The sequence below is a fragment of the Echiichthys vipera genome (genome assembly GCF_963691815.1).
Source record: "Echiichthys vipera genome assembly, chromosome: 4".
In the NCBI taxonomy this organism is placed as follows: domain Eukaryota; kingdom Metazoa; phylum Chordata; class Actinopteri; order Perciformes; family Trachinidae; genus Echiichthys; species Echiichthys vipera.
The window spans coordinates 14,144,926-14,159,037 of record NC_139829.1 but is presented as its reverse complement, the minus strand read 5'-3'; the positions used below and the strand labels follow the sequence as shown (position 1 = coordinate 14,159,037).

General features: G+C 41.8%; 3 protein-coding genes across 4 annotated transcripts in view; 2 read left to right on the top strand and 1 right to left on the bottom strand.

Annotated features, from left to right (window-relative positions):
- The window catches only part of gpat2 (glycerol-3-phosphate acyltransferase 2, mitochondrial), a gene marked incomplete at both ends in the record, with an annotated part of 33,662 nt that extends 33,411 nt beyond the window's left edge, over positions 1-251 (top strand). The window contains one exon of the mRNA XM_083911695.1: positions 135-251. Within this exon, the coding sequence (XP_083767821.1) occupies positions 135-251 (117 nt within the window). The remainder of the gene's footprint in view (positions 1-134) is intronic.
- A 1,958-nt stretch (positions 252-2,209) lies between these two features.
- On the bottom strand, positions 2,210-7,624 carry fahd2a (fumarylacetoacetate hydrolase domain containing 2A). Of its 2 annotated transcripts, none has more exons than XM_083912689.1 (8): positions 7,111-7,624; positions 6,223-6,479; positions 5,549-5,765; positions 4,606-4,665; positions 4,365-4,527; positions 3,494-3,602; positions 2,835-2,922; positions 2,210-2,614 (listed from the first exon to the last, which is right to left on the bottom strand). In XM_083912689.1, exons 2-8 carry the CDS (start codon positions 6,477-6,479, stop codon positions 2,552-2,554), a joined length of 957 nt encoding a protein of 318 aa, XP_083768815.1. In that variant the 5' UTR covers positions 7,111-7,624; the 3' UTR covers positions 2,210-2,551. The 2 variants fall into 2 exon arrangements, with proteins under 2 accessions (XP_083768815.1, XP_083768816.1); XM_083912690.1 differs by having other exon boundaries at positions 7,259-7,280.
- A 158-nt stretch (positions 7,625-7,782) lies between these two features.
- LOC310946255 (putative aminopeptidase W07G4.4) lies at positions 7,783-14,030 on the top strand. The gene is made up of 16 exons (XM_083912688.1): positions 7,783-7,916; positions 8,646-8,687; positions 8,775-8,865; positions 9,937-10,085; positions 10,179-10,287; positions 10,584-10,711; positions 10,811-10,910; positions 11,120-11,195; positions 11,312-11,397; positions 11,644-11,748; positions 11,858-11,933; positions 12,031-12,149; positions 12,241-12,324; positions 12,431-12,488; positions 13,230-13,411; positions 13,510-14,030. The coding sequence occupies exons 1-16, from the start codon at positions 7,906-7,908 to the stop codon at positions 13,645-13,647; spliced, it is 1,554 nt and encodes a 517-aa protein (XP_083768814.1). The 5' UTR covers positions 7,783-7,905; the 3' UTR covers positions 13,648-14,030.
- The last annotated feature ends 82 nt before the right edge of the window (positions 14,031-14,112 follow it).

Below are 14,112 nucleotides of genomic sequence, written 5' to 3'. Positions count from 1 at the left end.
GTTGTTTATTTGGCCTTGTGCAACAAAGCACACCACTAAAGATAAGAAAACTCCCAGTGTTCAAATAAAGGTTACTGAATAACAAGCATGTGGTTGTGAGGGCCCTGACAGCGCTCTGTTTATGTTCGCTTCAGGTCCTTTCGGAGGAGCGTCAGAAAGGAGGCGTGTTCCTGAGTGTCGGCCCTTTGTTCCAGTTGTCAGCAAACCGGCAGAAACTGCACCGCTTCATCTTACAGTACCTCTACAATTAATGTTTTTGACTGTGCAGCAAGACTCAAGGTCTCGACACAGCCTTGTGGTCTGACTTCATCCTCTTTTACTGTCACAGAAGCTTGTGTTTGGTGTTAAAAAAAGATGCATGCTGAGCTTGTGCCTTAGGTTAATTGCATTTTGATTTTTCAGTGATGAGGCATTGATTTTAAGTTTATCTTTAGTAACAGCATTAGCATAAATCCACAGGAGACAGGGATTATGAAGTCCCTGTAATCAGCTGTGAGGCCTCAGTGCAGCTCGTGTTTCGACCATGTTTATGTTGTAATGAAGGTCACGAGTTTTGTTTGTAACGTGAGCATAAAGCGTACTTGTTTTCTAGTTATTCATCAGGTTGATTTGTTAATCAATGTTCAAAGTGACAATAAACAAATGTACTAATTTCGTAACTCGACACATACCAGCTGAATAAGTTGCTTGTACACAGATTGGTTACACAATGTTTAAAATAGTAGTAACATTGGTTTACAATAGTATCTAATGCCAATTCTTCTACATATAAAATTTCTTCCAAACTTGCTCTCCTCCTGAATGCGCTGACTCAGACCCCAGGAGGGTTTGTCTGTTCGACGTGGACCTTTTGCCACCGAGACGCAGAGACAAATCGATGCCTCACTTTGAACATCTCTTTTTTTGGCAGACTTTAATATTCTGTAGTTCAGAGTCGTATGTTTGTATAGTCAAGAGTCAGCACGGCCGTTTTTGTCCTTTCAACTCCATCACAAACCAAAGCTGCAGTTGATCAGCTCTCATCGACCGTGACACTCTGCTGCCCCCCAGTGTTGAACTGAGTGTTAAAGCCTCACTACTTCTCACACAAATCCGTGCTACACACTGATGCAAGCAGGTTTTGAGTGTATGGGTTCACAGAATTCAGCATACTCAAAACTGTCGGTAAATAAATAAATAAAATCCTATTCTAGTGTATTTTTAATGCACTGCTCAAATGAAATGGATGATCTTCAGCTTGGAAAAACTCAAACTAATTGTGGGTGAAACGGCTCCAGAAACAACTCAAATACAAAAATAACAGCGCAAAGATTGTGTTAGAATAAAACAGAGGCACAGTTGTGCATTTCTCTATGGAATGAGCGTTTTGCTTAATAAAAAAAAAGACAGACTTCTCACTTTTACAACAATGTACCTTTATCTCTGGTAGTTGCTCATTTAGTGGTTAATATATTACTGACTGACTGAGAAATACTTACCATTTAAAATCAGTGACATTTTAAAAATGCTGCGTCAGTTAACATCTAACATCTTCTAACCCTGGTCAGCAGATCCGTACACAGGCAATGGCCTCTGCAGGCAGTAATGTTTCATTGTTCATTAGGCTTTTTAAGGTGGGATAGCCAGTTTTAGGTTGAAGGATTGGTGGCAAGATCCTCGGCGAGCGTCCAAGTGTCCTTAAGAGAAACCTTTAACCCTAAATGCCTTACAACACAAGGGACATGTCCGCTACTTGGGACAAAATCTGCCAAATGAATGTAATGCTGAATTTTGAATCTATTACTTTTACACGTTGTTGAGCGAGTCGATGGTCAAGAATAATTACTAGGTAAAAAAGTCGCCTCATCACACTACTGCAAAATGTAAAATGGGTACATTAAGTCTGTAGACTTCTCTAAAGCTGTTTCTGTCAGTGAAAAAAAATCAACTTAAGTGATTTTCAGCAAAAAAAGATATGAATCAAGCAGGTACATGAATCAAAACGCATTTCGAAATAGTCATGAAGAATACCCTCCAAGGCAATGTAGGACATGTTTTAGTTTGATTAAATTCCTCCCTTTACTGAAAAACTGCTCACTTGTTACGAGAAAGTGACAGTTTGAATCCTCCAAGCTAGTCGAAAGGTTTTCTGTACAATTCATCATGAACATTAAAACAGGATTAGGAATACTTTTTATTTTTTACATGATAAAAAAAGTCATGAGGTTCACAGTTTCTGCTCCATAGCATGAGTGGGCGGCTGCTGATCGGGGGGGATATTTACAGCTAGTGATGACTCAGTAACTGAGGTGAAGCTGCAAACGCGCGCGTTGAGTCACGTAATTATACTGTTTCATAATGTCACAATAACTTTAGTATCATGAATAAAACATTCATATATGGACACTGATGAGGACTCTGCATTTCTTTTACACAGTTCCAGCTAATTTTTACCACATTTTATAAGAAAAAAGAAAGAAAATAATGAAACCTTTTTGAGAACAGAAATTCAGTGTGAGGCAGCCAATCAGAAGTGCAGATAGCTGGTGTCTTCAGCAGTTTGTCTCAGGGTTTAAACCACTTTGTTGATAATAGAGCCTAATTGCTCAATCTGGCACTCCACCACGTCTCCTTTCTGAAAGGAAACAGTTAAACATTTAAGTTAAAGTGCACCTTTTCTTCTTTAACTTGACTTTAAATGGAACCACTCACTATCTATTAAAACACTGAGTCCCTTTTCTGCACCACAGAATATGTACATTATATGCAGCCATTACGTTCTTTTTGATCAAATGAAACTAGAGTAACATGCGGCTACGACAGAAAACGTGTGTGTACTTCCCACATTAAATCACCTTAAGAAAGACGGGTGGCTTTCTGAACACACCCACCCCTGGAGGAGTGCCTGTCAGGAAAACATCTCCAGGAGTCAATGTCACAAACCTGACAGAAGAAAAAAAACACAGCAAAGGTTCAGTTTCAGGAGCAGAAAACCTGCTATTGACTATAAAGTGTGCCATGTAGATTTGATCAACATTTAAATCAGGCAAGGGCATGAGGAACAATAACTTCCTCAAAGTATCCTTGTGTGTATACGGATCTTGTGAAAGGTGCCACGGGCTGCCATTATTGCAGAACGACAGGCGTTGTCACCAGACGAGGGAGGGAGAGGTTCTCTGTCCAAGAATCTCAGATCAGGGAATGCTCCACTTGGTGAGGGTGCCTCAGGGCAAAAGGATGCCAGCCACGGTGAATAATTCTCAGTTGAAGCATTTCATTTCTGCTTCGAGTTCCTAAGGAACGGAGGCCATTTGCTCCCAGTGACGATTTGATTTGCATAATTTCTTAAATGGAAACTGCACTCTCAGCTTGAGTTACTGAAGCGCAGAAATGTAAGAGTTGTGTATTAGGTAAAAATGCATATTATATGTTATATTATTATGTAAAACCGTGTGAAGTTAAAACAAAAGGACAGAATTATCATGAGCAGAAATAGTGCACAGAGTGGGCTCACTTTGACACCCAGGCCACCAGCGCCTCTGTTTTGAAGATCATCTGATCAGTGTTGCTGCTCTGGACTGTGTCTCCGTTAACCAGGCAACGGATGCCCAGGCTGTGAGGATCTGGAGGGGCCAAGATATTAAAAACAAAAAAAGCCTTACAAGGTATTAAAAAGACTTCAATTTAATTTACAGAGCTCCTAAATATATTTTCTTGCCAACTGTAGCCAGCAAACATGAGTAGTAATTTTGGTTGCAGGCTTGGCGACGTTAGACATCAATAAACTAAAATGATGCAAGAGTGGATTGTTTTTTTATGGCGATTCAAAGCAACTACTCAATTTTTTTTTGCCGCTTATGTGGATCCAGGTCGTTAATTGATGAATTATATTATTAAAAATGATTGCTATGTACAGCTGGGAAGTACCAATATGTGACAGAATAAATTCTTGTGCCTTAGAAATATTATACTTTATATGTGATGATTTAACCAGTATGATCATCAAACAGGTGTTAAATAAAAGTCTTAATTTTGGTTATCACAAGTCTAAACTCTACATAATAACCTAAAAGTGGCCGCTATTTTAACAAACTTGATTAATTAACTTAATTTAAGTATTGTTTAATACTTTTTTAATGCATTTAACAGTGAGGATTAATATTAAAGTATCCATCTACCCAGTTATTTTTCTTAAGCCACAGAGTATAAATGTGATATTTATCATCATTTCCTGTCAAACATAAAGAACAAAACAAAGTTGTTTTAATATCCCTCCTTTGAAATACCAGAATTGCAGCTTTTTTGTGATGCTGCTGAGCTCAAAGATCACAGATAATCGTGTGATTAATTCCCCTTCTCTGCTGGGGTTTCTCGTTCCCTCTCACCCTTCACAGCGTCGGTGGTCACTAAGGCAGGGCCAAGAGGACAGAAGGTGTCACAAGTTTTTCCCAGCAGCCACTGCTTCCCGTTGCGCTTCATCTGCCAGTCGCGCGCGCTGACGTCATTGGCCAGGGTGAAGCCGGCCACATAGGAAAGAGCGTCTTCCTCCTGAACAACAAGCGTGGAGTGGAAATGGAGTCAGAACAGATGCGTCACAGTGTTGTGGTCATGAGGTGTTGTGCTCACCTTTATGTGTTTGCCTCTTCGTCCAATCACAAAGGCCAGCTCCACCTCCCAGTCCACCTCCTTCAGTCAAACACAAGATTCCCAGTGACAAACTACACATTATTTCTAAGCAGGGTTTAGTCGGTAGTGCCCTCACAGATAGCAATGTCCAAATTCATCTCCATGAACTGTTAGTTGTATTTGTTGAGCCTGGTTGATTCTTGTTTTAAAGAAAAAAGGCAGAGAATGGCAGTTCAGTGGGTTTTCACTGTTTTTTTAACAGAAAGCGCCATCTAGTGGACTCTGATTAAAATTGTTCATGAAGCTTCATTTGGCCATCACTATTCACAGAATGACAGTGAAGTATACCTAAAAGTCAGTGCAGCGCCCGCCGGCTCGACTGTTTGAGCGTGTGCCCCATATACACACATGGCACAATTACTCAAAATGTAATGCACCTGCTCGTTAAAACGTTAAATCCAATGTAAAACTGGTCCAAAACGTATCTAACTGAACTCGCGTGGATGTTAGTTTCATTTTAAACCGGTTAGTGGGGAGTGGAAGCAGGTTATAAAGCCGCACGACAGCGAGTCTGCATCGATGCAGGCTTAAGTGCAGCACCTCTTCTGTGTCCAGAGGAAATCACGTGAGTTCTGAGCGTTAATTTCCAAAAGTTAAGTTGCCTTACCTCAAACAAAAAGACATTTGATTTGACTATTTTCAAACATGATAGAAGTGAAGCAGCTTATTTTGAAGTTAGGATCTAATAAACCTTTAATCTAGATAATGGTTCATTTGATTGTGTGTATTGGGACTGTTGAAAAAAAAGATATTGCACGTCTTTCATGATTTCAAAACTTTTTTGGGTTACACACTGCTAGACTGTCTCCTCTCCCTTTTTCTCTTGCAGTAAAACACTTTTTCACCTCTTTTGACACAGTGACGTATAAATTAATGTTCTCACCTGGCTCTCTGAGGGCAGAACGATGTCATCGTACGGGCCTGTGATGGCGCTGGGGAATTTGCTGAAGATGATCGGTTCTTTGGGGATCGGGGCGTTCTGCTCCAGGCAGTGGTCCCGGTAGTTCATGCCCACACACACCACCTTCTCTGGGGCCAAAACAGGAGACAGCAGCTGGATGTCTGATCGCTCCACCACACACTGACCGGACAACAAGGCTCTGAAGAAGAGGAGGAGGACAACGACGTTAATTGTTGAGGCAGATAAAGTTGTAGGAACAAAGAGGAAGATGCTAATTTAACAAGTCCATTTGGGAAGAAGATGATTTCTCAAGAAGACGAAGTTAAGTCAAGGATGTTGATGTAAGAACAAGATGGTGATTTAAGAAGAGACAATTCAGTTGGTTGAGGAAGATGATCCGTGTTTTACGATGAGCGTGATTTAATGACTATGATTAGTTGCTGTTAAGGAAACGTGCTGATTGAAGAAGAGAAGAGGAGGCTGAAGGTTGTTGATTCGGGAGATTACATTCATGAAAAACAGCATGCTGATTTAATAAGATCATCGTAACGGTGAAGATGATTTATTAGGATGAGTGAGGAGGAACAATGAGGAGGAAGAAGGCTGCAATGGAGACATTAAAGACATTTATTAATAAGACTGAATGTGTTCGATACCTCTGTGCACACTCCAGACCCGTGTCTCCCAGCTCCAGCAGCTCTCTCATGGTCGAGGGCATGGAGGGGTCAAACGCCTTCAGATCCACCACGCCGAGCCCTCCTTCACCTTGCTCCACTCCCACTCTGATGCCTCCTCCGTCACCATGGCGACGAAACTGCACCAGACGCATCGCTGCACCACTCAAGCCTCGCCTCTGTGGGTTTCTCGTGAACAAACTCCTGGGGATGCGAAAGGAGCCAAGAGGAAGTCTCATCTGTGGAAAGTGACGTGAGGAGAGGAAAGAAAATCAGATGATATACGAGCACAGAGAAAATGGAAAACAAATAAACAGCAAAGTAAGTTTTATTTCTTTGACAGTGTCTTGAAGACTTTTCTGCATCCTTGTCTGATCTGTGCACAAACCTTTATTACTTTATTTATGATTATATTTTCAGTTAATCATTTGTCGGTCTGTTAGATGCAATAAAAACAACACAAGATACTGAATTTATTAAATGACATTGATAAAAGAGAGCAAAGCAGCAAATCCTCACATGCTGAAACCAGAGAAAGTTTTGCATTTTTCCTTGATAAATTACTTTTTTTATTTTTAAGTTTCAGTGATCGATGATGAAAACTGAAAACAAAACTCTGAAACTTATAAACTACTCTGAGTTCAACTGTCATATAAAAAAAAAAAGTTTTACGCTCACTATAATACCACGTGAGCTGTGGCTACTCCCTCGTTTGGCGAGAGGACGCCGCCAGAAAGGGTCAAGGACGAATCATGTCAGCATATATGCGACAGTGCACAATTATCAGTGTCTGCTGTCATTGATAACACAGCTGTAAATCATCACTACGACGACAAAAGCAAGAAGACAGCCGCAGTAACGTCTGCCTACCTGCAGCTCGGACTGAAGCTTTGCGGTTTGAGTTTCATCTCAGGTAAAATGTCATTTCGACAGGAAGGTGACGGTGAAACCTGCTACTGAACACCCGGCGCAGCTTCCACTTATTTCTTGCCCTTTGTACTGTCTGTAGTTTACTCACCTCTGCACGGAAAACACTGGTTTTGCCTACTTCCGGTTAGTGAAGTGAAAACTACAATTCCCTACTGCATCCTTAAATGCGCCTTCACGAGCAGTTGGGATTTACAGTTCTTGACAACTACATGACTAAACATGACTTCAATCTCAATAAGTGTAGAAATAAACATTTCACACATTTATTTCTACACTTATTCCACCTACTTTATTCCTGTACTGTACTCCATATGTTAATGAGGTAGGAGGTCCCATCCAATCCTATATTTATTTAGGTATTTCTTTTTTTTATCCATGAATTTATTTATTCTTTTTTTGCATTTATTTATTTATTGAGACGTAATTCATGTTTAGTCCTCCAGAACTAGCTTACATTAGCCACCGTAAACATGTCTAACAATATTCAGAGAACATACATTAACTACTTCAAGATACTTGATATTGTGTACAACAACCACAGCTTAAATGATAAAAAAAGTAGCATTTTGTGACTGTGACGGTAATAATTACGAGCTTCGGGTAGCCCGAGAAGGCAGCACGGGTGCATCTTAGCGGATCACGTGATCGACCAGAGAGGACTGAAGGGACGGAGCCGTCGTCCCCGGGTATCAGCTGTCTCTTTCACCCGAAGACACCGGAGAAAGAGGGCCGACCATGTGCACCAGGTGAGATTAAAGACTGAATCTTTATCTTATCAGGATTTGTTGTTGCTTGAGTTTTGTGGGGTTCAACTGTTTTCTAACGCGCAGCTCTCCTCGTGCATGAAGTAAAGGGTTTTGGTTGATAGGATATACCCCACAAACACATAGCTATTGGTATCATATCGTGTTTTCCAGTTTAATTTCGACCTTTGATGTATCTGCAATGTTTCATGTGTTGATTAATTCACAGCTCAAAATAGAAAATTGGATCCTCTCATGTTGCAAAGGAGATCTGCTCATTTTTGACTCAAGTTTCCACCAAAAGGGCCCACACAGGCTTTTTTTTTTTTTTTTGCTGATTTTTCACTTTCAGTCTTACTAGACTTCCCTTTGTTTATGAGCAAGAGTCATATGATGCCAGGAATGTCAAATGAGTATGATTAAAAACTGCTAAAACTCTAGATTAGTTGACATTTATAATATTATCATGCACAAACTGTGGTGAGTGCTTCCTATGAAGTGCACTCTAGGTACAAAGTGTTGATTTAACTGAGTGAAATGAGTAATTACGTTTCTTAACAGCTGCAACTGAAGCAGATCTCAAAGGTCTTGCAGGTTTCCACACTTTGACCCTCTGTGTTATCATTATCCTGCATTATAAAACGGGCTTCAGAGTCTAATTGCATCGTGTCGTAGCTAATTCTGACATTGCTTATACAAGAGGAAATCATTTATTTGTGTCTTCCTGTGCAGCGTCCAGCCTGTGGAGTGGACCGCCGACCTCAAGAACCAGAAGTGAGTACTAATAGAAATGCTGCACGTTCTCTTCATTATTTAGTGCATCTTAAAATGGACAGTTTTGTTGTTGCCTTTTTTTCTTAGTTTTGATGGCATCGTGTTGGTGACCCAGAGCCATGACACGCTGCCCTCCGAGCTCGAGTGTCTGAAAGCACCGCTGCAGGACTACAGCTCTGTGAGTCTCGTCCACCACCTGCACACAGTCAACCTCACTATTAACAGATGTATTTTCTCACCTTCCTTTGTCTCTATCACACCCAGACTAAACCGACATGACAATACGTTCTTGTGTAGGACCTTTTCTATTTTCTTTTTTTTTTTTCTATTGTCTGAGACGCATCAGGAAATTAGGCCCCACATTTCCAAAGTCCCAAGCAGCAACGGACACAGGTCACTAAATGTGCAAAGGGTCTGATTTATTTATAAGATTTGTAGGCACATGTTTAATTAGTCAAAAATCAGGGTGGGCAAAATCACCCAAAAACAAACTAAATAAGTAACCAGGCCAACATGAAGAGAACAAAAGAAACCAAAATACAATATTAACGTCTCTGACTCAGCGAAACAGAACAGGCAGCCTGCCATGTGTAGCATGTCTGCAGGTGCTTCTGTGGTTGGTTGGGGGATGCGAAGGACGCACTTTCCTCTGCCTTAATGTGCTTTCTTTTATATGGTGCACGCCAATCACCTGCTGTACTTGCCACCTCACCCTTTGTGCACCAGACAGAAGTCGCACATCAGCAGATTAGAGACAGTTATGTCAAATAAAAATGAGTGTTTTACTAGTAATGACTCCTAAAAATCCCAAGATCGACCTTTGCATCTGTGCCTTTTCTTAGTGAAAACATGTACATTGTTATGTGTAGACTCTAGTCTCCTGTTATAAATGATTCATTAAAGACACATGAGGTATAAAACACATTGCAAATCAAGTTATTATGGCTCCACAAAAGCTTTTTACTTGTTTATGACAGCTGCTGTTTTGTGGGATAAACGATGCACTACAGCATCGGATACAAGATGGTGATAGATTTTTCACTGGATAATTTCACCTCTTCAGGCCTGAGCTGGCCTTTTACTGTAACAGAAGTGGACACTGCGTCATTTAAAACAGGTCAACTTCTACTGTAAACAAAAAACAGATTGTGACTGGCAGCCATCTTGGTACTTCAGGTGGTGTAACATGTTTTTAAATGTTGCTGCGTTTCCTGTGTGGTGTAACTTCCCTTATCTGCTCTCCCTCTAGGTGGACAGCAGCCTGGGGCAGGAGGTGGTGGTCCTGAAGGTCCCTGGTCTCCCTGGTAACCGCCTGGTGTTCGCCTCCACCGGCCCAGTAAACCGTGATTACGATGACGTCAGGCGCTTCAGCGATGCAGCAATCGACGGCGTCAAACGGTCAGTCGATGGAACATGATTCTTTCCCCTTTGGTGTCTCATATTGCTGGTTTATCTGCGGGTGTCCCTCGCTCACCTGTGTGTCTTTTTCAGGGCCTTGAAAGCGGGCATGCAGCGCCCCCTGCTGGTCTGCCCTCCACACAAGGACTATAAGAACAGCACCATTGTGGCCGCCCTGGGGGCCCTTCATGCTCTCTACATGGTGAGATAATGAATCCTTCCCATCCTGGGCCTACAGAACCGCTCAGTTTTAAAGAAGTAGACATATGAACCGTTAATATACTGCAAAAAACAGTTATATGCTGTAAGGTGTGAATCTTGAACGTCTCAGTGGAGGCGAACACCAGGCAGTTACCAGGGAGACCAGGGACCTTCAGGGCTGCTGTCCACCTAGTATCTGTTTGTATCTAAATAGAAAACACTAGCTCTGAATATGCAAAAAAAAGGTCAAACTTGGTAAAAAATAAACTTGTTCTAATATTTTTTTCCCCCCAAAAGCCCCTGGAAGTGAGGGAGGGGAACGTAAAACCCACCGATACCAAGGTGTGCGTTCTGGGTCTGTGGGCAGCAGCTGAGGCTCAGGGACGGAGACTGGTGGAGCTCGCCGATGCTCTGGAGAGTGGGAGGTGCGCTTTTTAAAAACACTTCACCTCTTTCCATGCTAAGCTTCCTCGTGTTTTGATGTTCACTCATTCACCACTGGCCGTCCCGTTTTTCCTCCTTAGACTGGCGTGTCGTGACATTGGCGGCTCAGACCCTGAACGTATGGCTGCTCCTCGTGTGGCTGATTACGTCCAGGAACTCTTCAAGGACAGCCCTGTGCAGGTAGCCAGAAATAATATTATCATGGGTGCAAACAGATTCACATGCTCCCCTACTTTTTATTCATAGAAGAAAGTCAACAGTCACCTGGTATTCCTCCTTAGAATCAGGAATGTGTAGTAACTATTTACAGGACAATTGTGTGGGCGTTTAAATACACTTTTCTGGTCTCAAACATCAGAAACATAATTACGTATGTGTTTATTAACCAGGTAGATGTGGTGAGCAACGTGAAGGTTCTGGAGAAAGAGTATCCCTGTCTGGCTGCCGTGAACCGCTGTGCCGACAGTAAGAACATATTTTACTTTTATCACTTTCCTAACATGGCCCTGAACACACTTGCATGCATTTTAAATGTTGATTTAGATGTTTCCACACTTACCCATAGTTTCTTCCTCGTGCAGGTGTACCCCGTCACCAGGCCAGAGTTATCAAGCTGCAGTACTGCGGAGAAGGACCAGTCCAAAAGACGCTCATGTTGGTGGGAAAGGTGAGAAGGGACTGCTGCCCTCGGACCACTAAAAAATAAAGGATAACTAAGTCACATACTCACTGAAGTGTCCCTTTTTTAAAAACACAAGTATATATATAACAGCTCATTAGATAATTGAGGATGAATGTTGGGTTTCATTGGTGAAGTTTTGGTGAATAATTAACATGTATTGTGCCTGCATATGACTGCCTGTACTGCCGCCTTCATCATAACTAGAGGTTGCTTCTTATGTGGCGTTTCCAGGGCATCACCTACGACACTGGGGGAGCCGACATCAAGGCTGGTGGTTTTATGGCCGGGATGCACAGGGACAAGTGTGGAGCTGCTGCAGTGGCTGGCTTCTTCCAGGTGAATCCAAAGAGAATATGAATATTTTCCTCCGTGCCCTCTGTACAATGTGACGTACTTTGATTTAAACATGGGTAGTGAAAGTTTAACCCCCTCCCCTGCTCTCTAGATTTTAGCCAAACTGAAGCCAAAACATCTGAAAGTTATCGGCTCCATGGCTATGGTGAGGAACAGTGTGGGCGCAGGTGGGTGTTATCCAGTTTTCTTCCACCACACATGTCCCTGTTTTACATTTGTCAGTAGGATCTGTGTTAGAGCCTCTCCGTATGCGTGTTTTCTCAGACTGCTATGTGGCCGATGAACTGGTGGTTTCCCGTGCGGGTCGCAGAGTGAGAGTGGGAAACACAGATGCTGAGGGACGCATGGTGATGGTCGATCTGCTCTGTGAGATGAAGGAGAAGGTAACATCATCTTGTTTTTATTATTATTATTATTATTAACTAACTTCCCTGCACCTCTGTCCCTTCTCACTCTGCTCATCTGTGTCTGCAGGCCGTACTTGAGACTTCCCCTGAACTGTTTACGATCGCTACTCTGACCGGTCACGCCATCAGAGCCATGGGACCCAACTACTCTGTGAGTACTGCTGAAATACTGCCACTTACTGAGAGATGTGGATATTTTAAACATTAAAAAGTCAAATAGCCCATTGCTGTCGAAATCATGGTTTGTTTCTGCGTAGATCATCATGGATAACGGACCGGCCCATCGCAACAAAAATGCTGATCAGTGGCAGAAAGGTGAGAAAACCTTTACAGAGAAATTTTACTGTAAATTAATTTTTCATCTTCGGTCATTTGACAGTTCAAGTTCAACTGAATAGGAACTTCAGGCCATCTCCATGACAACTAAGCCAACTCATGAGATGCAGTTAAAAGCTCCAGATAACGCTTGTAAAGATTATTTCGTAACTATATAAAAAAAAGTTACAAAGCCCCATGTTTAACAAGCAAACACTGGTTTCCCTTTTGACAAATCGGAACTCAGTGATTTCAGCCAATCACTGATTTCTTGATTGTCAAACATCTGTTACTTCTTAAAGGAGTTGAATGCTTTTCTCCATTTAATATAATTAAGAACTGAATGTGTGTGATACATTAGAAATGATTAGCTGATAATAAAATAAAATGGTAAAATATAATATTTTAATACTCATTTAAATGCACTAAAAATCATGTGACCGCCTCTTTACGTCACATTTGCGTTAGAGATGTTTCACTGATGTTGAATAAAGGATGTTTGTCAAATGTTTAAAACCAAAGCTGTTTATTTAGTTTAAAGGTGGTCAGTCTTTAGAATATCATCATTATTTAACAGAATATAAATAATGACAGTAGTGACCAGTCACATTAATCAGTGTTTCATCGGTCTTCGATTCCATCCGTTTTTACAAATGCAATAATCTGGGCTGCACAGTTGATGACGAGCTTTATTTTCCTCCGTCACTAACTAACATGTGGTCTTCGCCCTCTCTCGTGCAGCTGGAGAGGCGCTGGGCGACGTGTTCGAGGTGTCCAGTATCAGACGAGAGGACTACGACTTCCACAAGGGAAAGTCCGAGTACGAGGATATTCTGCAGTGCAACAACCTGCCGTCTTCCGCTACACCTCGAGGACATCAGACCCCTGCAGCTTTCCTCATTATGGCCTCAGGGCTCGACAAGGTGCTCACACATTATTTATCTCTATCTGTAAATATGAATAATGTGATATGGAAGAAGTGCTGCAATTAACTTGTATTATTCCTGAATTTCCAACGCAGCACGGTGTTGATTCCAACTCACCTCTGCCGTACTCCCACGTTGACATCGCCGGGTCCAGTGGTCCCTTCCCCGGTGTCCCAACAGGAGCCCCTATCCTCGCCATGGCAACCAACTACATCCTGTCTGATAGCCTCTAAACGGACCCCCCGGTATAAAAACCCCAGTGTCTGCACTCGGATCCAACACAAATGTGGAACCGTCCAAATAGAAATGAAATACCTGCCACAACACGTGATGCAAAATGTTACATTTTTGATGTCTGACATTCCTTTAATACCTCTGCAAAAATGTTCTTTGCTCTCTTTTCTAAGATCTGACATTCATACTGCCTGCACCAAGTGTCAAATGACCCTGTTTTTAAGTGGCCTAAATCTACAGATATACTCAGGGGTTCAGCGGCAGTATAAAGATACCATCCTTTTTTATGTGCGTCTGTATGTGTGCGACAAACCGGGGACGAGGTTGTGTGATTAGTGATGCTGTGTGCTGTCAAAGCGAGCACTCCTCATTGATCAATAAAGAAAAATTCTAATTTAAAACCGTCACTGTGTTTCTTCCATATTATTATTTTTGCACAGGTTTTCACATAAGTTATCAAAGGG